At 45.3% G+C, this 24,844-nt stretch overlaps 1 protein-coding gene across 1 annotated transcript in view; it reads left to right on the plus strand.

Annotated features, from left to right (window-relative positions):
• CACNA1B (calcium channel, voltage-dependent, N type, alpha 1B subunit) overlaps positions 1 to 24,844 on the plus strand; it is a 258,633-nt gene that overhangs the window by 197,872 nt on the left and 35,917 nt on the right. Inside the window, exons 25-33 of the mRNA XM_006900673.1 lie at positions 1,645 to 1,782; positions 2,758 to 2,959; positions 3,139 to 3,303; positions 3,546 to 3,656; positions 4,044 to 4,127; positions 12,431 to 12,436; positions 15,367 to 15,483; positions 15,723 to 15,788; positions 16,419 to 16,510. Of these exons, the coding sequence (XP_006900735.1) occupies positions 1,645 to 1,782; positions 2,758 to 2,959; positions 3,139 to 3,303; positions 3,546 to 3,656; positions 4,044 to 4,127; positions 12,431 to 12,436; positions 15,367 to 15,483; positions 15,723 to 15,788; positions 16,419 to 16,510 (981 nt within the window). The remainder of the gene's footprint in view (positions 1 to 1,644; positions 1,783 to 2,757; positions 2,960 to 3,138; positions 3,304 to 3,545; positions 3,657 to 4,043; positions 4,128 to 12,430; positions 12,437 to 15,366; positions 15,484 to 15,722; positions 15,789 to 16,418; positions 16,511 to 24,844) is intronic.

Genomic DNA, 24,844 nt, shown 5'->3' on the forward strand with positions numbered 1-24,844 from the left:
TGAAGAACAGATAAAACCCTTGCCCTGTCTTGTGCCATCCTCACAATCTCTGCCATGCTCAAGCCCATTGTTGCCATCACTGTGTCAGTATGTCTCATTGAATATCTTCCTGTCTTGTTGATTCTGTTTTTCCAATAGTGATGTCTTTTTGCAAGGACTGGCATTTCCTGGCATCATGCCCCGCATAAGGGAGATAAAGTTTCACTACTTTATTTCCTCCAGAACAGATTTCTTTGTCCTTTCTGTGGCCTATGGCATAGTCAATACTCTGCCAATTCCACAATTGAAAGACATTGGGTATTCTTCAGTCTTCATTATTCATTGTCCAACTTTCAGATACATCCAAGAATACTCATGGAAAATACCATGGCTTGGATCTGGTGCCCCTGTCTTTAAATTGGCATCCTTGTTCTTTAGCACTGGAAAGAAGTCTTTGACAGCATATTTGCCCAATGCAACACATATTTTGGTATCTTGATTACTGCATCTTGATTGTGGACTCAAGTAGGTGTTAATAGGCGAAAACTTCAATCTTTCCCCATCTATTATGATGCTGCCTGTTAATCCAATTGTAAAGGATTTTTATTTTCTTCATGTTGAGACATACTCGATATTGAATGCTGTAGTCTTTGTTTTTCCCTACTAAGCACTTCAGATCTTCTTTCTGCAAGCAAAGATATGTCTCCTGCACAATGCAATTTGTTGATGAGTCTTCATATCGGTATGCTTTGCAGGAGGACCAGCAGGTGGGCCTTTTCGTGAGAGATATCCGTTCAGGCTTTTACGTGCTTTGCTGTTTGGGTTGTCTGTCTATTCTTGAGGATTTGTAGGAGTCTTTTGACAGCTCTTTGTATTACAGACTGCATCTCCCTCTCTGAGGAGTGCTTTTTTACCCTTTCAATAGTAGTTTCTAAGAACTAAGTTCTTAATTTTAATGTAATCCAAATTATGTCTTGATTTTCTCACCTAGGCTTTGTATTTTTGTGTCCTAAAGTAGTCCAAGTTGGAGAGATGTTTTCTTATGAAACTTCATTCCCCCCCCCCCCTTCTCACTTATAGCTGATTTTCTCCATGTAGTACGAATCTCCTGGGGAATTTCTGACTGGCCCAGCAATGTTGTTTAAAAGACCATCCTTTCTTCTACATAATGGAGTCTGCTTTGAGTGAGATATAATTACTAGACCATTCAACTCATTTATTTAAACTGCACAATTAAGTGGGTTTTGATATATTTATCATAGTGGGTTTGTTCATCCCCTTAGTCAATTTTAGAACATTTCTGTGAGCTCAAGAAGAAACTTCATGCCCTTTATCAATTCTTAGTTCACTTTTCTCTTTCAAACCTAAGTAACCATTACCTTATTGTTTGTTTCTATATTTTTATCTGTTTGGGATATTTCCTATAAATAGAATCATGCAATATGTGGCCATTTGTGCTGTGGGGTTTTTTTTTACATTTAACTACAGATCAATATTCATTTTTTAGCATGTGTAGATCCAGCTGTCACAGAACCATTTGATGAAAATATTGTTCTTTCCCCATCAAATGGTCTTGGTGCCCTTGCTGAAAATCAGTTGACCAGAGCAATTTTGTTTAGTTCTCTTGTTTTTAATCTCTAACCTTTTCTTTCTTTCTCTTTCTAGGGGACAGTATTTGGATTATGAGAAAGTGGAAGTGGAAGCTCAACCACGGCAGTGGAAAAAATATGACTTTCACTATGACAACGTGCTCTGGGCTCTGCTAACCCTGTTCACTGTGTCCACAGGAGAAGGGTGGCCCATGTGAGTGATAATCTGGCTTCTCTGGTCTGATAGACTCGGGTGGTGGCGACTGGATTTGCACTGGTATCTTTTTCCGTCACTCAGCACACATAAGCTCATGCATACAGGTGGTGGAACCGAGTAAGGAAGGCGCACCCCTGCCCTCCAAGAGTGTACAGGCTGGCAGAGTAGATTACATCAAAGAGAACACCATGGGAGTCTCCGTACTTCCTTCTAGATAACCGGAGGCCAGAGGGAGAGTGAGTGCTCCATGTCTTCCCATGCCAGTCCTCTCACTGCTGTTAAGGGCATCGCTCAGGAGAGGGCATGGCTCCTATGTGTTGTTCAGAGGGGTGGCAGGAGCCGTAGTTGACTTGGCATGACATAACAACAGAAACTGTTAAGGCAGCCCTGAGAGGTTTATGTCTGACAGGTTCATGAGCTCTTGGCCCCCCTAGGGGGAAGTACTTAGGGCTAGGACCTTCCCCTTCAAGAAGTAGGTCTGATGAACCAGCAGGGGTCTTCTTTAAACTTGGGCTTTCTCCTGGCCCTGGCCTGTGGCTCTGAGGCAGGTGGGCAGGAGACCTGCCTGGTAAGGTGAGACGGGAGTGATTTGATAAGCAGTTAAGTGAGAGCAGATGACTTAGATGTGAGCAGGTGGGCAGGATGTCAGCAGGCTGAGCTATCGGGCCCTTTCTGCCTTCTCCTCCTAGAAGTGGAACCTCATGATCTCGAGGCTGTTGCCCTTAGAGTGTCCCCAGCCTGACAAGAGGCTTCATAGGAAAGCTTTAGCCACCTCTAGGAGAGTCATTGCCTGGGAGACATAAAACGCAAGCGCTTCCCCACCAGCACCCTTCCGATACCCACTCTCCTCATCTCCCGCCATCCCTGGCTCTGGTAGAGAGCAAGCCCTGAACCCTTTCTTGAGAAGAGGTTTGAGTGCCAGGCTGTCTCATCTGTGAGTTTTCAATGCTTGGCTGTCTGCTCATGGCCCAGGGTGCTGAAACACTCGGTGGATGCTACCTATGAGGAGCAGGGCCCGAGCCCTGGGTATCGCATGGAGCTCTCCATCTTCTACGTGGTCTACTTTGTGGTCTTCCCCTTCTTCTTTGTCAACATCTTTGTGGCTTTGATCATCATCACATTCCAGGAACAAGGGGACAAGGTCATGTCTGAGTGCAGTCTGGAGAAGAACGAGGTATGCACCCTCTCCTGCCACATAGGGTCTGTGTCAAGCAAGAGGCCACTGGTTGTCCCTTCTGCATGTGGGCCCATTTTAATGAGTCCCTTTTGGCCACCAGCCTGGCCGCTCATGGCTGTAATGAAGGCTGGAGGTACATATGTAGTCTCTTTCCTGAGTGCCTTCCCTCTGTGCAGAGGGCCTGCATCGACTTTGCCATCAGCGCCAAGCCCCTGACGCGGTACATGCCTCAGAACAAGCAGTCATTCCAGTACAAGACCTGGACGTTTGTGGTGTCTCCGCCCTTTGAGTACTTCATCATGGCCATGATCGCCCTCAACACTGCCGTGCTGATGATGAAGGTGTGGGCTGGCTGGTGGGCGGCAGGGGTCCCTAGATGAGCTGCAGCCTGGCAAAAGCAACCTGTAGAAGCAGACTTTTTCTGTGATGTCTTTGGGTTGGGACAGTGAGAAGGTTCTGGGAGAGTAGAGAGAGAGAGAACATGGCAGACATCTCTGGCCCGGTAGCATTGGGGTTCTATCTCCCTGTGGTAGTCCCAGATCGACCTTCTGAGTCCACAGCCTGCTGGTTTCTTTCCTAACAGTTTTATGCTGCCCCGTATGAGTACGAACTGATGTTGAAGTGCTTGAATATAGTGTTCACATCCATGTTCTCTATGGAGTGCGTGCTGAAGATCATCGCCTTTGGGGTGCTGGTATGTGGCGTTGCTATTTCTGCGCCTTTTAGTGGCTTCTATCTGGGTCTCTCTCTGGGGAGGTGGTTCATAGAGTGAGGGATCTGGGGCTGGCAATTGCTCATTCCTCAGAGCGCTATGACACTACAAGGGCTCTGGGAAGCACTGCCTGAGCTCTATGTCCCAAACCCAGCTTCTGGCAGCAGGCCAGGCTTTCCATTCTCGGCCCTGTGGCCTTAGTGCTACATTCACCAACACCCATGATAATTTGCTCTTGACTTAAGCATGCTTCCTCTGGCTTGTGCTTTCCCATTTGGTCCCCTGTCCCTTTCCTGATTGCAACCCTCTACCATTTCTCTTGTGTGGCACTTCACCCACTCCAACATTAACTACCTACTTTCTCTCTAGAACTATTTCAGAGATGCCTGGAACGTCTTTGACTTTGTCACTGTGTTGGGAAGTATTACTGATATTTTAGTAACAGAGATTGCGGTAAGTAGTGATTTCTGCCCCAATCCAGTGACACAAACTGGTTCCCTTCTGGAGGGAGCATCCTGCTGTGGTCTTGGGCTCAAATGGGGTTTACTTCCTCTTCTCCTCAGGAGTGAGACCCTGGCAGCCCTCAGGCAGATGGGGCTCCTCCCCAGAGACAGTTTGGGGACTGGGTGCTATGTTACAACTTGCTTGGGTAAGCATGTGATTCCCCCGTGTCAGAAGAGAGACTAAGAACCATAGGTTTACTGTGTCTTGAACATGTGTGTATACAATGCCATGAAGAACATGTTCACTAAACCCAAGAATTTAGAAACTTGTAAAATAGCCACCTTGTTTACTAGGCAGGGAAATCAAGCGGTATGGTTAATTACCTTCTGCACTGCTAAACAAAAGATCAGTCATTTAAATCCATTAGCCTACCCCAAGCACAGAAGATGGGCAGTTTTCTTTCATGAAGATTTATAGCCTCAGAAACCCAGTGAAGGGTCACCATGAGTCTCACTCAGTAACAAACAGTATTCAACAGACATGTATATGTATGTGTGTGTATGTATGTGTGTGTGTATATATATATATTATGCCAAGAATGAAAAATTGAAGAAGAATGGTATTACATTCATAGTAAAAAAAAAAAAACACCAAACAACCCATTTCAGAAAGATCTGGTGTGAAAAACAATGTATATAAACTTTGTAAGTAAACCAGTATAAAAATAAAAAGTTTACTTAAAAAAAAATTAAATTAACAAAACCTAAAAAGCCCCCCAGAAAAACCCATTTCAAGATCCTTCCTGAAGTGTGGTGCTATGAGAGGTAGGATACTATGCATAAACACAGAAAAAAGGCATGTTAGTGCAACTATTATTCAAATATTCACACCAACAACTAATGGCAAAGATGAGAAGAGTGAGGATATCATCCAAGAAGAGAGCAAAAGGTTATTACAAAGATGAAAAAAAGAAAGAGAGAGAGAGAAAGAACCAACCAAAATGGATGTCAGAGGAGACTCTGAAAATTGCATTAGCATGTCACAAAGCCAAAAGAAATAAAAGAACTGACAAGATAAAAGATATGAACATAAGATCTCAAAGGGGAGCCTGGACTAAGCAAAGTATTATAATGAAATGTGAAAAAACGTTGGAGGCAGAACATGAAAAGGGAAGACCTCACTTGACATTTCTCATGCTCAAAGAATGGAAAAACAAATTCAAGCCTTGTGCTGCAATACTGAGAGATGCTAAAGGCAAAATTTTGAATGATCCAGGGAGTACTAAAAGGAATATGCCGAGTCACTGTACCGAAAATAATTGATCCAGAAGTAGAATATAATCAAAACCCAATTGTTCTTTACAGAATCCTAAAGGGCCTCCACAAGAAAGAGGCTGATAATACAATTACAAAATGGGCAAGAGACATGGAGAGATTCTTCACAGAGGAAGATACTCAGATATGGCCAAAAGACACATGAATAAATGCTCAAAATCACTGGCAATAAGAGAGATGCAGATCAAAACCGCAGTGAGATACCATCTCACCCCAGTGGCAGTGCAAAGTTTAGCAGGACAGCAAGTAATAATTGTTGGAGAGGATGTGGAGAAACAGGAACTCTTACACATTGTTGGTGGGATTGTAAAATAGTGCAACCACTCTGGAAGACAATTTGGCATTTCCTCAAAAAGCTGAACATAGAAATTCCATATGACGCAGCTATTCCACTGCTTGTAATATACCGTGAGAAAATTAGAACTGAGGCACAAATGGAGATTTGTACACCAGTGTATAGCAGAGTTATTCACTATCGCAACAACATGGAAACAGTCCAAATGTCCAACCACAAGCAAACGTTGCTGTTGTTAGGTGCCGTCAAGTCAGGTATGACTCAGTGACCCTATGTACAGAAGATCTGAACCCTGTTCTATCCTGCGCCATCCTCACACTTCCTGACACACAAGAGCCCATTGCAGCAGTCACCACGTCAGTCCACCTGGTTGAGGGTCTTCCTCCCCTTTGCTGACCCCTCACCCTTCTCAGCATCATGTCCTTCTCCGGAAACAGCCCCTCCTAGCAACATGCTCAAAGTATGTGAGGCAAAACCTCATCATTCCTGCCTCTAAAGAAAAACTCCAGCTGCACCCTCTCCAAGATTTATTTGTTTGTTCTTTTGGCCACCCCTGGACTGTTCAGTGCTCTTTTCCAACACCACAGTTCAAAGGCATCAGTTCTTTTTCTGTCATCTTTATTCACTGTCCAGCCCTCTGAGGCATAGAAAATAATCAAAGAGACCATGGCCTGAATAAGACACACCTTAGTCCTCGAACTGACTTCATTATTCCTCAATAATTTGGTACATTCACATGATGGAATACCATGCAACACTCAGGAACAATGATTTTGAAAATCTCTACCTAACTTGGGAGGGACTGGAGACATATATTAAGTGAGCTAAGTCAATCCCTAAGGACAAATACTGTATATTAGACCATTATTGTAGACATAGATAACTAGTAACACATGTATGAGGATCCAAGGAGGGGGAGGGGAGGAGCAGAGGGGTGAGGATGGGCAGGGTGGTTATCATATAGGGTTGTACATCTCAACATCAAGAAAATAAAAATCCAAGGGATTTCTGGTGGCCTAGTGGCAAGAAGCTGCACTGCAATCCCAAAGGTACTTGGTTTGAAACTACTAGATGCTCTGCTGGAGAAGGAGGGGCTATGTCCTCCTGTACCAGTTGGATTCAATTTGATGGTACACACACACAGACAGAAAAAATTTAAAAAAGAAAACAAAAATCCCCTCACTGTACCAAAAGACAACATTATGATATATGGAGAGAAGATTGAAGTTGCTAACAATTTAATTTTACTTGGATCTGAAATCCATTCCCATGATAATAGCAGTCAACAAGTAAAAATGTGTTACCTTGGGGAAATCTGCTATCTGAGACCTCTCCAAAATGTTAAAGAACAAAGAAGTGCGCCTGGTCGAAGCCACACTCTTTTCAGTTGCTTCCTATGCATCAAAAAGTTGGACAATGATATGGATGTCAGGAGTATCATCAGTGCCTTTGAATTGTGGTGTTGGAGAAGAGTTCTGAATATCCCATGGATATTCAAGCAAACGAACATGTGCTACTTGGAGACAAGGATGGTGAAGTTTAATTTTACGTCCTTTGGCCATATTGTTAGGAGAGGCCACTCCTTGCGGAAAAAACCATCAACTTGAAATGGTGGAGGGTCAGCATAAGAGAGGCAAATCCTCAACAAGATGAATTGACACAGAGACTATAACCTTGTGTTCAAATATATCAGAGATGATGAGGCTGGCACAGAAAAGGACAAGGTTCACATCCACTGTTCATAGGTTTGCTATGAGTCATTGTCAATTTGACAGCACATAACAACAACAGTGTGTGTGTGTGTGTGTGTGTGTGTGTGTGTGTGTGTATGAGGAAGTTCTGGTGTCCTAATGGTTAGGATTTGTGCTGCCACCCTAAGGCAAGCAAGTGGTTCAAAGGAGAGAAAGGTTGCAATCTCCTCCTGTGAGGACCTCTAAAAAAACCACTGGTGGGCAAGCCATGAGTTGGTTCCAACTCCGTGACACACAGCAGCGGGAACAACAACATAAGCACATGTATGTATACAACATGTACCAACTGGAGGGGTTGATTTCTACCAATGCTCATGGATTATTTCTGACAACTGAATGACGTTCACTCAGAGTTCACAGGAAATACCAGAGAGAGTGGCGATGAGAGCTCGAGAAGAGGAGGACAGCAGAGTCCTCGTGATTGAGTAGGTCAGTTGTCTCTCTCTCTCTCTCTGCCCTTGGCTTTCTGTCCAAGGCTGCTCCTGGGCCACTGAGCAGGCCCTAGAAGGACGACTGGTGCTGCTGTGTGTGGTATTTCAGTGCAGCAGCTAGGGTTTGTGTCCACCTGCTATGCCAGCCAGGTCCACACAGCTAACTCGCTCACTTTGAGAATTCTTCAGGGTGGGACTGCTGACCATCTGCCAGGGCAAGGGGTGCTTCATTTTCACCATTAAGGGGCTGTAGTGTTTGGTGTATGGTGCACCAGTAGGTCCTGTGGTCATATGCCTCTCATGCTGATTCTGAGGAGATGTTCTGCAGAATCCCTTTGCTGTATCTCAATGAGGCACTATTTCAGGGCTAGCAAATCCACACCTGGACCATAGACCACTCTCATCTACACATGGACTTTGATAACTCTCATCTATAATTGGAGTATGTACTGCTCCCACCCACACCTGCAGTTTTGAATGGTGCTGTGTGTCAGTGAGGACAATGAATAAGGATGACAGAAGAATTGATGCCTTTGAATTTGGTGTTGGAGAAGAGGACTGAACACCCTATGGATGGCCAAAAGAACAAACAAGTCTGTCTTGGAGGAAGTGCAACGAGGGCACTCTTTCTAAAGAGCAAGGGTGGTGAAACTCTCTAATGTGTATTGGTTATGCTTGCTGTCAGGAGGCACAGTCCTGTAAGAGGACATCATACTGGGAAAGTAGGGGGTCAAAGAAAGAGAGGAAGACCACGTATGAGTCTGATTGACACAGTGACTGTAACAGAGGGCCTGGGCATATCAGAAATTGTGAGAATGGCGCAGGATGGGGAGGGTTCAGATCTGCTCTTCATATGATTGCTTTATGTGATCTGATGGCATCTAACAACAACGAGAGTATTTAAATCTCCCACCACACCGGGAAAATTGACTGTTTGCACTCACATCTGGAGTATGCTCCACACACCCACTCCTGCAACGTGTACCACTCAATTGTGATGAGACCTTGCCCTTGCCAAGGAAATGCCAGTGTGCCCAGCTTCCTGCCAACTTCCATTGAGAGTCGTCCTGCATGGTGCAGATAGAGGTGTGATGTTGACCTTTCTACACAGAAGCCCGGATGGCCAACACTGGCAGTTGTCATCAGCCGTACTGACTTGATTGTATGTCCAGCCTTAGTCATGATCGTTCTGTTCTCGGGTCACTGTGTGAACATGCCTGCTGTTAGTCTTCTGGAATCAGTGCTTCCCGTGCAGTGGTACCCTCTGGTGATCAGTAGTGATTCTTCCAGGATGCCCCCAAACTATGTCCTCGAGAACCCTGACCATTCTTTCGGCCTAGTGTAGATATCTTTTGAATCCTTTCTGTAAGCAGCTTCTATCTGTACACCAGGTAGATGCCTGATGCATGGGTCTTTCTGGGCCATGTCTGAGTGGAGCATTTCTAGTCGGTAGCAGTGGTCTGAGGCAGCCCACCCATGCCCCACATAGGATCTGTGCCCGCAATGCACACCAGAAGTGACTTTTCTCGGCATTAACTGTCCCCTCTGCATGGCCTACACCACATGCCTCACACTGGATGTCCTACTCTGTCGTGGGTTTTTTTGGATACAAATACCACTAACACCATGAGGTCATTGGAAGTAAGACTCAAGTGGCAGAGCCATTCACACTCAGCTGCTGCCAGGCCTCCTGCTTGAGCCTCTCAGGGGCAGAGTGACCAGAATTCCCCTACTGGAGTGTACTGCTGCCCACAAAAGCCAGTGTGAGGAGCTGGGACTGCGTCTCGCATGGCCCAGACCCCAGGGTTCTGACACCTCCCACATGTGGCAGGGCCATGAGCATTTGGAGGATTCATCCTGACACCCTTGGCACAGATGGGACCTGCTTGAGGTCCAGTTATGTAATGTCCTCACCACAGTGGAGCCTGGACAGAGGTGATGAAACCCAAGGGAGATGAACAGAACACTGGTACACTTTCAAGGAGGAAAGTCACCGATCAGAAATGGAATTGAATAGTGTTGGAAATTAGAGAATGCAACTGAGAGGAATTAAAACATCTACCAAAACTGATAGGAAATGGTGAAAGGCATTTTGAAACAAACTTGAAATCCTAAGTGTTCAAATGAGTTAAGCATCTACTTTAAGTTAGAAATAAAAGGGGAAATAAGCTGTAGAATAGATAAAATTATGAAAATTTTAAAAGTAGCAAACATACGGAAGAACCAACTTTGTTAAACTAGCAAAATTTACTTCTTTAGAGATTTTCAAATTGAGACATTTCTGGAATGATTGACTATATAGAAAAAGGAAGAATACAATTAAATATTATTTGAAGATATGAGTCATAACTTCAGGAACGAGAACTTTAAAATATATTTTGAACAATTTAAAGCCAATAAAGGGAGCTCTGGTGGCCTAGTGACAAGAAGCTGCACTGCAAACCTGAAGGCTCTCAGTTCGAGGCCACCAGCTGCTCCTTGGGAGACAGATGGCCAATCTCCTCGTGTGCAGTTAACTGCCTCTGAAAACGCGCTGGAGCTATGGGTCGGGTCCGACTCAATGGTACACAACAACAACAATAGACTCAACATGTTCTTCATTACCCAAATAAAATAATGCTTAAATGAAAAAGAGTTTGGTTTTGGTTGGGTTTTGTTTTGTTGTTTTTTGGCTTTGGGTGTGTGTGTGTGTGTGTGTGTGTGTGTGTGTGTGTGTGTGCTTTTTAAAAAAACAGTTCTGCAATCCTAAAGGCCTGAGGTTCCAATCCACCAGAACCGCAGGAGAAGGATGAGCAGTCTCCTCCCATGCAATTAAAAACCCTTCAGGGGTCAGCAATGGGTTGATTCCGACTCAGTGGTACACAACAGCAATGCCAATAGACTTAAAGACAAATTGCTATTAAAATATGAGTAACCAGATTGGACCAAAACCTAGCGATTAAACTGGAATAGTTCTTCGCTAAATCATTAAGGAAATTTAGTCTGTAATTAGTCCTTCTCACAAAGTAAACAGATTTTAATGGCTTTACGGATTAGATTTTTCTACCTAAAAGACATGACCAAATATAATAATTCCTACCTGGACAGATTCTTCCAGAGGCTGAGAAAAGAGTAACCACTCCCTAACTGATCCTACAAGGTGAATAGAATCTTGACACCTGGAATCTTGACAATGGAAGAGAGGGAGGCACTCACATCAGGAATGTAGACGCAAGTCTCAAAACAAGCTAGTGCCAACAGTACACACAAGTTGAGTCTATTTGACTTTAATATCAGAAGATCTGTTAACATAATTTCTACTGATAGATGGCAGAAAACTCTGACTATAGTATTCTCAGTGCACAGAATACTTTCAATAAATTCACAATTTATTAATGATAAAGCCCTGTTGCAAATATATGCAATTGTGATTTTGTAAGAAGTCCCCTTAAAGTCCAAAAAAGAGAATGATGCCTGTTGTCTCCCCTTTGCAGTGAGTCTGCAGAGGTGGAGTGGCACTGTTTGCCCTGGGGTCCACAGCCTGCACCATCTCTCTCTGCTTCTGTCACCTCCCAGAATGTCAGGGACCAATGCTTCAGAAAGGAGCAGGAGAGCTGAGTTGGCAGACGTGAGCAAGGGCTCAGCTCTGGGGTTTTCCTGTTGCTGAGAGGGTATGAAGCAGGGTGCAGTTGGGTGTCCTGCTGCCTTCTAGGTGCTTTCCCTTCAGAGGTGAAGCTCCCTGTAGTAAGTCTCTAACGGCTGCACTCTGCTCCTTGGATGTTCAGAACCACCAGTAGTCATTTCCAGCCCTCCTTCAGGTCCCTTGTGGGACTCTGGCAACCCTTGATGTCGGCATCCTGATGGAAGCTAAGCTCTGCCTCCATCATGGCTTGGAGCTCTGGCATCACCACCTGGAGGAGAAAAGGAGGAAAAGCCGTCACGTGAATGTGTGGTTTTTCACCCGAAGTCACTCCGTGTTCACTCTGTGAATGCACTCTTTCATTCCTTAGGCAAAAATTTGAGTGTCTGTTCTCATTCTCAACCAAAAATTCAAAATAGCTCTTGCGACTTAGCAAAGGCTCTGAGGAGAGCCACCCAAGTGCACGCTGAGAGCCCACATTGACCTTTGCCTAAGGATGAAAAGTGTCTGTGCGTCATCTCTGGATTTGCATTACAAACAAATGCAAATGCTGCTGCTACTCGAACTTGTAGGTTATCTACAGGTTTCTGAAATATGTTTTAATTTGGTGCATATTAAGGAAAGAATGCAAAGCTTACAAAAATCCTAAAAATTTCCAGTGAAGTGTTCAGAGTTTGAGTTTTGCTTTTTTGATGACTCATTTTCTCTTTTGTTTTCTGTTTTGGCTCTTGATTTACTTCACCTACCTGCTGACTCACGCCATCAAACCAACATACAATGTGAAAACCCCTGTCTCCGTCTGTGTGTTGCGCACCTGCTGCTCAAACCACCCCCATCTGTAAATAATTCGCAAATATCCATCCATGAAAACATCTCATATAGGAAACGGTTGGTTCCCTGACTTTCTGTGGTTCCTAAAGACCCCTGCTCTGCCTCCTCTGCTTCGCTTCCCCCTCTTCTCTGGGACTCAGGTCACTGGCTGAGGGTGTGGCTGCTGTCCCATGGTGCCCTCTTGCCTCTGGCCCCTCTGGGCTCTCCCAGGACTGGCCAGGGAGGAAAGATGTGGGTCCCAGGAGTGGGAGGGGCCAGTGCTGAAGGCAGTTTACCCCCTAGGACTGGCAGGAGAAGGTCTAGACAGGACAAGGGGGTAGACTGTACTGCAGAGTCCATGCTTTCTGCTACACCATCCCCTCAGCTCTGTCTCCCAGGAGGAGAGCTCTTCATTAGAGATCAGGCCTGGCACAGAATGGAGGATGGTGGCCACTGTGGCGGGTTTGCCATTATTCTAGCTGGGTTCATGGAGGTTCAGAAGACGGAGCCCGAGACACGCCACCTTGTCCTCACTGATGTAGGTGTATGCTCATCCTCAGTGGTTGCTTGTGGGCACAGAGTGGACGCTCCCTGACATGCTCGGGAGTTACAGCAGCAAAGATGCTAGCACAGCAGCTGTGATGGAGGAGTCACATGAAGCAGCAGATAGCTGGGCTTCCTGCTAGGAAGTGGAGGTTTGTGATGCAGCTGAGGCTAAAGCTGAGTTTTGAGAAAATGTCATTTGATGCCACAGAAATGTCCAAATGATGCTTTCTGTGTGACTTCCAACTTTTGTTGGGTTTCTGTTCAGATGCTATTGATCAGACTCCTTCCTCGTCTGATTCCACAAAATCACACAATCCCTCTGATCCTCTTTCCCCAAAGCAAACCCTATCACCTTCCATATTGCTTACATGTATACCTGTGCTTGTATGCATGTGCATGTATATGTACATGTGTGTGAACTCCTGTGTATGTATTTATGCACCGAATGTATGCATATGGACATTTGTGTGTGAATTATTCAAGTGTGTGTATGTGTATATGAATGTTCTGTATATGGGTATATTTACCTATGTGTACGTATAAGTAAATGCTTAGAAGTGTGTATGTCTAAATATGTCTGTACACAAACATTCTTGCATATGTATATGTGGACATGTGACTGAAAAAACATACGTACATATGCATGTTTGTATCTGTGTCTGCATATTAATATGCCTGTTTACATGTGTATATTTGTATGTGCATGCATGTGTGTATAGATGAATGCATATGTTCACTTCTGTAGTGCGCCTGTATACACAAATGAATACGTGCAAGTTTATATAGATGTGTGCATGCATGTTCACAGTATGTCTGTTTCTGTATGTGTACGTGCACATGCATAATTATACATGCACGTATGTGCATGTGTGTGCATGCATGTATACCCTAACTCAAATTCCTTTTCTCAGTTTTCCTCACCACCTGAAATGCATGTACCCAATGTCTCCACTTTGTAGATAAAGAGGCTTATCACCACCCCACTGTGTGTGGATAGTGTGCTGTCAGGGCACTGTGAATATGGCAGTGAGTTTAGACCCTCCCAGGCTCAGGTGGCCACCTGAAAAAGCCTGTCCTTGAAGCAGTGCAGCCATTACTTCCTGCTGTAGTGGAAACTACACCAGTGGTTTAGTGGGAGGTGTACAGTGGTGTAGTGGGAGGTGAGACTAGGCTATGTCCCAGTCCAAGGGGTGGAAACCAGAGGTGATGTACTTCACAGCCACACGCTTACCGTCTGGCTCAGCACCAATCACCAGGCTAGGGGCAGGCAGTTTTCATCGCTCTTCTGAGAGCCCACTCATAACTTGCCAAAATCCCTAGAGAGAAACCTTGTCCATGGCAGTTGCCCGTTACTGACAGCAGGGCAGTGCTCAGTAGCCTGGCCTCTGGACTCCGTAGAACAGGTGTTCCAAAGCAGTGTTCCCTCCAGAGGTTGGGTACTGGAAGGTACCTCCACCCTGCTGTGACTGAAATGGCTCCCTTTCCCAGAAAAGCCCTGGCCTGCCATCCCCAGCCCACCGGCTATTCTCGGCAGCTGAATGCAGGCATTTCCCCATCCTTACTGCCTGCTTGCCCACGGAGGGAGGGTTTCCCTAGCAGCTTAGATCACAGCTGAGGCCCCTCTGCACTCTTCTGATCTTGGTGTTCCATGTCTCCCACAGCCCTGATCTTGAGTCCCAGGCTGTTTAGCCAGTCCAGTAGAAACCAAAGAAACCTAGCCCTGAGCAGCGTCTCAGGAAAGTACACTTGGGGCAAAGGGCAAGCCCTGTCCACGGGAGTGGTCTCAAAACCCTGGGAGAGTAGCCACAGCATGCACCCTCTGCCCCATCCACACCTCTTTTCCTGGGGAAGTCTGGGTCTGAGCTGCAGGAGGCAAAGTAAACTGCTCTGGTTTCTGGTGAGGCAGAGCTAAGCACCAGAACTCAGCCCACCACATCCTGGTCTAACTTCCCCGTGCAAGGTGCCCTGACCAGGTGGAAGCTCCTCCCGCCAGGGCCTTATTGGTGAGTGTGGAGCTTGCTGTTGGCCCAGCACTTCCCGTTGGCTACAGAGATCAGCAAGATGGTCACTCCCATCTGTTGAGGTGACTTGTCTAGACTTGGAGATGTCTTCAGGTGCCTGGAGCACCTGCCCCAGCTCAGGGGGTCGGAAGAGAGCGGTTGTGGCCGCTTGGTGTTGCTTCAGGGCTGTCTCGTGCCTAGACACAGTAGGGCTACTGATTTAGGCCAGCCTGAGGTTGACCTCAGACCCCTTGGCAGCGGGTCAGGGGCCCTCATTTCTGTCCTCCAAGGGCTGACCTTGTAAGGCTAGACAGCTCAGAGTGGGAGGCAGAGACTTGTTATTAGAACTGTTTTTAACCATTTCTCTTCAGGGCTGCAAACTTTGGGGAGGGCTGAGGGTGGTGACTTGCTAGTATTTGGGGTGCTGAGCCCCCAGGTCAGTGGTCACTCTCTCATTTGCAGAACAACTTCATTAACCTCAGCTTCCTCCGCCTCTTCCGTGCCGCCCGGCTCATCAAGCTTCTCCGCCAGGGCTACACCATCCGCATTCTGCTGTGGACTTTCGTCCAGTCCTTCAAGGTGAGCTGCTGATTCCTGGCCAAGGATGCAGGCCCAGGGCCTTCCCTGTGTGACTGGGAGCAGTCGTGGTCTTTAAAGCCATTTTAAGTCATCCATGAGTGACCTTTTCGATCCTCCCCAAGATTCTGGGTGGGTCTCACGGAGGAAGAACAGAAACTGCGTGTGGCAGGGTCATGATGGGTGGTGGTGAGAGGGCTGGCCAGCCTGGGGCCAACTGAATCTGCTCCCTCTCTCTGCAGGCTCTGCCCTACGTGTGTCTGCTCATTGCCATGCTCTTCTTCATCTACGCCATCATTGGAATGCAGGTGAGTGCCAAGTTCAACTCAACTTAGTGTTCAGAAATGCTGGGGAACATGCCAGGCGTTGCCCATCATCACAGCACAGCGGTCTTGGTCCCAAGTGTGCTGAGCTGTTTTAGCCACTGAGCTCTGTCCAGCAAAGGGGCACTGGACCTTGGCTGGACCTGTATGCCAGTTTAGGGTGTTATGGTGCCAGGGGATAAGACAGTTTTAAACTATTTCAGCAATTGTAAACTTCTCTTGCTTTAATGTGTGTGGAGATATGATGCCATTTAAAACAAATCTTTTCCTCCTGCTTCTCGGAGTCACAGACCTTTCTCAATAGGAACCATGGTCTTTCAGAAACTCAACCACATGCTGAACTATAAGACTGAGAGCTTTCTTGTCTTGTGTTTCTCACTTTGGAAAATGAAAGTGGACTGAAAAGCCTGTGGTTGCATAATGTTTTCAAGGGTATATTGGATCAGAGTGTGAGGGGTCCCACTCCCGGACAGCACAGTCAGGGTGACTTGGCACAGGCAAGTCATGGACATCAGACTCAAACCCTATCCAGCAGGGACTGCCCGTCTCCCTCCAGCCTGGCTGCAACTTCAGTGCTTGGAGACGCACCATCAGCATGCTGCTTTTCCATTCCAGGTTTTTGGAAACATCGCCCTGGATGATGACACAAGCATTAACCGACACAATAACTTCCGGACATTTCTACAGGCCCTGATGCTGCTATTCAGGTGGGTGGTACGGGATGCCCCCCTAGCTGGTGCTGTGCTCCACTTTGGGGCTTCTTCCCTTGGGATGGAGGAGGAGCCAACATAGAAACCAATTCCAGTGGTCCTCCCTCCCCTCTCTCCTTTTCCTCCTCTCCTCTCCCTCTCCCTCCTCTCCTCTTCCTCCTCTCCTTTCCCTCCCCCTCTCCCTCCCCCTCTCCTTTCCTTCCCCTCCTCCTTCCTCTCTTTCCTCTCCCTGCCCCCTCCTCTCCCTTCCCTCTCTCCTCCCTCCCCTCCCCATCTTCTCTCCCTCCCCTCTCTCTTCTCCCTCCTCTCTTCTTTCTTCTCCCTCTCCCACCTCCCTCTCCCCTCCCTCCTTTCCTCACCTCTCCCTCCTCTCCTCTCTTTCCTCTCCTTCCCCTCCTCTCTTCTCCTTTCCCTCTCTCCTCCCTCCCCTCCCCCTCATCTCCTCTCCCTCCCCTCTCTCTTTTCTCGCCTCTCTTCTCTCCCTCTGCCCTCTTCTCTCCCTCCCCTACTCTCCTCCTTTCTCTCCCTTCCCTCCTCTCTTCTCCCTCCCTCTCTCCTCTCTCTTCCCCCATCCTCTCCCTCTTCCTCATCTCCTCTCCCTCTCCTCTCCTCTCCTCTCCTCTCCTCTCCCTCCCCTCCTCTCCTCTCCGTCCTCCCTCTGCTCTCCCTCCCTTCTCTGTCCCCTCCTTTTCCTCCTTCTCTTTTCTCTCTTCTCTTTCCTCCCCTCCACGTCCTCCCTTCCTCTGCTCTCCTCCTCACTTGTGTTCCCAAAGAGTTGCTGGGAGAAGAACCAGGAGTCCTTGCCTCTGGGCTTCTGTTGTTTTCACCTTTACTTTCTGATGGTGATAAGAGGCCTCTGAGGAGACTACAGTCTGAGAGGACTGGCAAGATGGTTGGTACTCCTTGGGTGGCTACAATCTATCTGTCATTTCATGGTCTGTAGCTCTTCAGGGCCCAAGAACACACATGCCAGAATTCATTGTCTGCATTTCCCCTCTTCCCATCATCACTAAGGAAAGCACTATCTCTCAGTGCAGACCTGAGTGGCACAGGGCCTCTTTGGGGCTCAGAGTCTCTTTACACAGACTTTGGGACCTTGGAGGACCCCTTGGCTTGAGAGTAGAGTTGAGGGGAGGGAGTGAATGTATTTCCCTGCCTCCCGAGTCTGCCCCATTTAACAAGTCAGAGCTGTCCATGAGGAATGTCTGGGTGCTATAATTCAGCTACTGACTCAAAGGTTAGTAGTTCAAATCCACTCCAAGTTGTTTCACAAGACAGGTCTGGCTGTCTGTTTCCAACCAGTCACAGTCCTGGGTACCCTTTGGAGTGCAGCCCTGTGCTGTCCCTGTAGGGTTCTCATGAGCAGGAAACTAGTTCACTGTGGGTTTGGTAACCCCCCATAACACCAGGTGGGAGGAGAAGAGCTCCTTGTAAGAGTTTACAGTGGAAGGATACTGACATCAAATACTTCCTGGGACCCTCCCAGGGTATTACCACTTCTGTCCCCTTGTTCAAAAGCATTGAGCTTCCCCAAGGTCAGCCCAAGGACATTGGCATACCAGGCTTGCTTCAGAGCCCCTGGTGGTTCCATGTCAAAGTTTGACCTCAGACCCAAATTTGCTTTGTTGCATTGCTGGGTGTGAAAAACACTGCCATCACCCAGAGCGCTGTGTCCACTCCTCTTAGCAGTTGGTGGGTCTGTATGGTCTCCTGGCCAGGAACTATTTCCCCAACTGGGAATCATGCCTTCTGACCACCTTACCCTGTTTGAGTTTGTTGATAAGTTAACCAGAATATTGGCCTGACAAGTGTTTGAGAAATCTAACTCTCACTCATTTTGGTGAGAATGAGTGCAAAATTGAGTGCCCAAGCCTAGAATGGTGATGTGCCTTCCATAGTCCACCAAGAGTTTTTATCCTCTAGGTCAGCAGTTTCTTCCCAGTTTCTCATTAACTGAGTACTGCAGAGGTGTAAGTTGACTAGATCTTATCTCCTCTTTTTTACAACTCCCTATGCTTCCCTCCCCCTCACCCCTTATCTTGTTTGTGTACATATTCCAGCGGTTCTGTGGTCTGTTGTGTCAGTTAAAATTTATGTTTCTTTTGGGTCAGCTTGTGACTCATTATCCCAGCTTTGTTTTCCCTATTCTGAAGATGAACCAGTCTAAAGTCTATCTCTTACACTGAGAGAGTCTTTTGACTTATTTCAAGCTTCCTCACTTAATTCTTTGCCTAAGCAACACTTTTTCTCCGGGCTTCGTTTGTTCTCTTAGCAGTATTTCTTCATGTGTTACCATCCTACTTCATGATCAAAAGATTTAAGGAAGACTTAACCATAGGAGCAAGATGGGAAGATCTCCTGTGCAACTCACTCCCTCTGAAAACCCAACAGAGGCTCAGCTATGAGTTGGTTTTGACTAGAAGGTACACAACAACAACAATGACGCTGAAGACACTCACCAAAATGGGATGGCACAGGACAGGGCGCGGGGTTCAGCTCTTTTGTTCATAGGTGGTTAGAAACAGCCCATAGCAACAACAATGCACCTGGTAGCAGCAGCAACAAATGAAGTCAGGGCCAATTTTAGGCCTTTGAGCCCACAGCTCTTGCCTTGACCTACATGTTCAATATAAGTCCAGTCATTCAGACCAGTGGCCTCACTACCCAACAAGAAGCCACACACACGCTGTGAACAAGACAGGCCTTTGTGGCCCTCATTCACTTTCAGCCTATTTGTATCTTTGCATCAAACATGAATCCCTAGTCAGCCTGTAGTTGGGTCATGGTTTTGTGTTTGTTTAATCCACTCTGCCAATCACTGCCCCTTTTAAAATTATTATTATTATTATTATTATACTAGTTTATTTACAAAATTCAAATACACTGTTTTCCAGACCAGATTCTTCTAATTTCCCACCCTCACCCAATGAAATTGTATAACCCCATATTAATCCCTCCCCTACACATCCTCATCCCTCTGCTTTCACCTTCCCCTATGATAATGGTTTTATACAATATTAGTCTTTGTGGAACTGAATTAGTTCACTCAGCATAATGCTCTCCAGACCCTCCCAAGTTAGGTAATAATTTACCAAATCCTTGCTCCTGCGTGGGGCATAGTATTCCATCAAGTGAATGTACCATAATTTCTCAATCCATTCATTTGTGGTTGGACATCTGGCCTGTGTTTGTGCTCTTGCAATGGTGAATAACACTGCTATGAACGTTGGTGTACAAGTCTCCGTTTGCACCTCAGTTTTCATTTTCTCAGGGTATATTTCCCAGCAGTGGAATAGCTGGGTCATATGAAATTCATCATTGCCTTTTGATTGTAGAGTTTAAACCATTTACATTTAAAGTTTTAACTGATAAGGTTGAACCTGCTTGGGCCAGTTTGCTATTTATTTTCCCTTTGTCTTGTTTGTTGTTGTTGTTATGTGCCATCAAGTTGTTTGCGACTCATAGCGACCCTATGTACAATAGCCTTAAACCCTGCTCTATCCTGTGCCAATCACATTGCCTCTGACACACTCATCCCGATTGTCCCAGTCACTGAATCAATCTACCTCATAGAGGGTCTTCCCCTCCTGTGCTGTCCCTCCACCCTACCAAGCATAATGTCCCTCTCCAAGGACCTCTCCTCCTTACAACATGTCCAAAGTATGTCAGACGAAGCCCCAGAATCCTTGCCTCCAAGCAGCAGCCTGGTTTAACCCTCTCTAGGATGAATCTGTTTGTTTTCTTAGCAGTCCATGGTACACTCAATACTCTTCTCCAGCACCACAGCTCAAAGGCATCAATTCTCCTTCTGTCCTCCCTAGTCATTGTCCAACTCTCTGATGCATGACAAGTGAGTGCAAAGACCAAGGCCTGTATCAGATGCACCTTAGTCTCCAGAGAGACACCATTGCTCTTCAGTACTTTGGAGAGGTCCCTAACAGCAGACGTTCCCATCACAATATGTCTTTTAATTTCCTGGCTGCTGGTGCCAAGAGTGTTGACTGTGGAGCCAAGAAGACTAAAGTTGTTAACGATCTCAATCTCTTCACCATCCATCCTGATGCTGCCAATTGGTCCAGTGGTGAGAATCTTTGTCTTCTTGATATCGAGCCTCAATCCATATTGAAGGCTGCAGTCCTTGACCCTCTGCAGCAAGCGCTTCAGGTCCTCCTCAGTTTTAGCAAGCAGAGTTGTATCATCTGCATAACGCAGATTGTTGATAGATCTTTCACCGATCCTGATGCTACACTTTTCCTCATAGAGTCCAGCCTCCTGGATAATCTAATCTGTTCTGCATGCAGGTTGAAAAGGTATCGAGATAGGACACATTCCTGGTGTACACCCTTCCCGATTTTGAAACCACACAGTGTTTCCTTGCTCTGTTCTGATGATTGCCTCTTGGTCCAAGTACAGCTTTCACATTAGCATGATCAAGTGTTCTGGGATTCCCGTTTTTCTCAGAGTTAGCCACAGTTTGTTGTAATCCACCCAGTAAAACGCCTTTGCATAATCGATAAAACAAAGATAGACATTCCACTGGTACTCCCTGCTTTCAGCCAAGATCCATCTATCATTAGCTACAGTATCCCTAGTGCCACAACCCTTTCTAAACCCAGCCTGGACTTCTGGCAGTTCTCTGCTGATGTGTTGTTCCAGTTGTTTTTGAATAATCTGCAGTAGAATCTTGCTTGTATGTGAAAGCAATGATACTCTTCTATACTTTTCACACTTTGTTTGGTCACCTTTCTTCGAAATGGGAACAAATATAGATCTCCTCCAGTCAGTTGGCCAAGTGGTTGTTCTCCATATTTCTTGGCACAACTTGATGAGTGCATCCAGGGCAACATCTGTTAGCTGAAATACGTCAATTGGTATACCATCTGCTCCTGGGGCCTTTTTTTTTTTTTTTTATTTCCTTCAAAGCAGCTTGAACTTCTCCCTCATTGCGATAGGCTCTTTCCCATAAGTTTTAATGAATATCCCTGAACTGCCAAGAAAACAAACAGTTTCATCCTAGAGAGGGTGAAACCGGGCTGCTGCTTGGAGGCAAGGATTCTGGGGCTTCGTCTGACATACTTTGGACATGTTGTAAGAAGAGACAGGTCCTTGGAGAGGGACATCATGCTTGGTAGGGTGGAGGGACAGCACAGGAGGGGAAGACCCTCTATGAGGTGGATTGATTCAGTGACTGGGGCAATCGGGATGAGTGTGTCAGAGGCAATGCGATTGGCACAGGGTAGAGCAGGGTTTAGGGCTGTTGTACATAGGGTCACTATGAGTCGCAAACAACTCGATGGCACATAACAACAACAACAATTTATCTTCAAGTAAATGGCTCAGGTTGGAACAGGCTTCAGAGCGATGGTGTATAGGGTCATTATGCAGAGTGTTTGTTAGGTCCCTGAGTCACAGGTAACTCAATGGCACAACAGTGACACCAAAAACAACTATCTCCAGTAGCACACAAAAGCTTTTCTCTATACAGCACTGTCTCTTCCATTTATATCACTGTCTCAAGTTACCATTTTATATACTGTATTTTCAATAACTTGTGTTTATAATTATTTTATGAATTTTTCTTTTAAATCATATTGTTGTGTGCTTCGAGTAGGAACCAACCCATAGTTGACCCTGCGGCGAGTTTTCAGAGAGAGTTAATCTCATAGGATGAGATTTTAAATCACATAGGAAATTAAAAGTGAGGTTCAGGTCTTTGATCCACCTTGAGTTGATTTTTGTGTAGGGGGTGAGAGGTGGATTCTGTTTCAGCTTTGTGCGGGTGGAAGTCCAGTTTTGCCGGCACCATTTGTTGAAGAGGTTGTCATTTCCCCACTTGATAGATTTGATTTCTGATATCTGGGTCTATTTTTGGGTTCTCAATTCTCTGCCATTGGTCTGTGTACCTGTCATTGTATCAGTACCATACTGTTTGGGATACAACTGCTATGTATTAGGTTTTGATATGCCTTCCACCTCGTTTTTGTTTCTCAGAAGTGTTTTGCTTATTCAGGATTTCTTGCCTCTCCAAATAAATTTGACAATTTCTCTTTCGATCAAAACTATAAAGTTTTTAAGGGACAAACTGGGATCAAGCTTAGAAGCCACAGTCTACGGTATAAAGAGACTGCCAGATACCACCAGAAATGTAAACTCTGAAGAAGAGAAAATTGATTAATTGGACCTTCTAAAGATTAAATCCCTGTACACATCAAAACCTTTCTCCGACAGGGTGAAAAGAGAACTTACTGACTGTAAACAAACATTTGGTAATACCATCTCAGACAAGAGTCTCATAATGAAAGTTTACAGAATACTTCTGGGCCTCCACAAGAAAAAGACTGATAATTCAATTACAAAATTGGCAAAAACCATGGAAAAAATTTTCACAGAGAAAGATATTCGAAGGGGCAACCGACACATGAAGAAATGCTCCAAATTACTGGCAGTAAGAGAGATGCAAATCAAAACCACAATGGAATGCTATCTCAAAGTTTAATAGGACAGTAATAAATGTTAGGAGGGGATGTGGCATGATAAGCATTCTTACACATTGTTGGTGGGATTGTAAAATGGTACAACCATTGTGGAAGGCAGTTTAGTGCTTCCTCAAGAAGGTGAACATAGAAGTTCCATATGACCCAGCTATTCCACTACCTGGAATATACCCTGAGAAAATGAGAACTGAGCCACAAATGGAGGCTTCTACACCAGTGTTCATAGCAGCATTATGCGCTATCGCAAGAACATGGAAACATTTCAGATGTCCAACCACAATGGAATGAATTGAGAAATTATGGTCCATTCATAAACTGGAATCACTGGGATACTACACAGCATGCAGGAGCAATGATTTTATAAATTACTACCTGACTTGAGAGGGACTGGATATCATTAAGCTGAGTGAGCTAACTCAGCCCCACAAAGATAAATAGTGTATAAAACCAAAGACCCAAGGGCGGGAGGGTGAAAGCAGAGAGATTGGAAGAATCTGGTCTGAAAAACAATATATTCAAATTTTGTAAATAAACTAGTATAAACATTTTTTTTAAAGAGTGAAGTTCAAACCAAAAACACAATAACAGCCTTTTACTTTATCTAGACACTACTTATAAGAAAAAAAAAAATTATAGTACCTTTTTAAACCTTAAAAGTACCTTATTGCTGTCAAGTCAGTACCTTTATTAGAGATCTTTATTTCTTCATCCACTTCGTAAACAACCTGTCTCTGGAAACTGTGAACTTTGAGAAATGATGATAGTTATATAACAGTTTCAGGCCTTTTGGTCATAGGGTTGCTATGAGTCGTGCTCGCTTCGACGGCAATCTACAATAACTTCCTCATCCCACTTTGAGTTACTGACTCTCATTGCTGTGGAGTTAGAATCGACTCATAGTTGATCCACTAGCAGACTGTTGGAGGCTGTAAATTGCATGAGAGGAGCTTGCATGTCCTTTTCTAGAGAAGCAGCTGGTAGCTTTGAATTGCTAGAGAGGGGCCCCCTTTGAGGTGGCAGTGTGATCTCCTGTGACTATGCCACCAGAGCCGCCTGAGATCCTTTTCGTTTTATCCTTCAGTATTTCTTGTAAGGCATGTCTAGAGGTAACAGACTCCATTAGCGTTTGTTTATGCGGAATGCCTTAATTTGTTTGACAACTTGTCCAGACAGAGAATTGGTTGAAGGTGATTATTTTTGTTGTCTTTTCACATGTTAAAGACATCCTTCCAATATCCCTGGCCTTTGTGGTTCCTAAGAAGAAATCTGTTCTTAATATTTTTGATGATTTCTTTCAGAATTACATATTTGTGTTTTGGTAGTTTGATTATGATGTATCTTTGATGTGAGTCTTACTGAGTCTGTACTACTTGTAGTCCACTGTGATGTATAGATTAATTTTTTAACAAAACTTAAAAGTTTTCAAACATTATTTCTTCAAATATTCTCTCTATCCCCTTCTCTCTCCTTTTTCTAAGATTCTCACAGGGCATATACTATTCCATTTAATGAGTTGTAGTTCCCTTAAAGGGGCCTAGTGGCAAAAAGCTGTCCTGGAATCCCGAAGGCCCACGCTCTGTGGGAGAAGAATGGGCAATTTCCTCCAGTACAATTAGCTGCCTCTGAAAACCTGCCAGAGGATCAGGTAATGAGTGGGTTCTGACTTGAGGGTACACAATAACAACAACAACAACAACAGCAACAGCAGTTCCCTTAAGCTCTGTTCACCTTTCTTCACTCTTTTTCTGCTTCACACACTAGGTAATTATCCTGTCTTCAAGTTTGATGTTTCCTTCTTCTGCCTGCTTGATGTCCTTATCTAGTGAATTTTTAGTCC

This window comes from Elephantulus edwardii, unplaced genomic scaffold (genome assembly GCF_000299155.1).
Source record: "Elephantulus edwardii isolate Elephantulus edwardi_28Jun2011 unplaced genomic scaffold, EleEdw1.0 scaffold00289, whole genome shotgun sequence".
NCBI classification, from domain to species: Eukaryota; Metazoa; Chordata; class Mammalia; order Macroscelidea; family Macroscelididae; genus Elephantulus; species Elephantulus edwardii.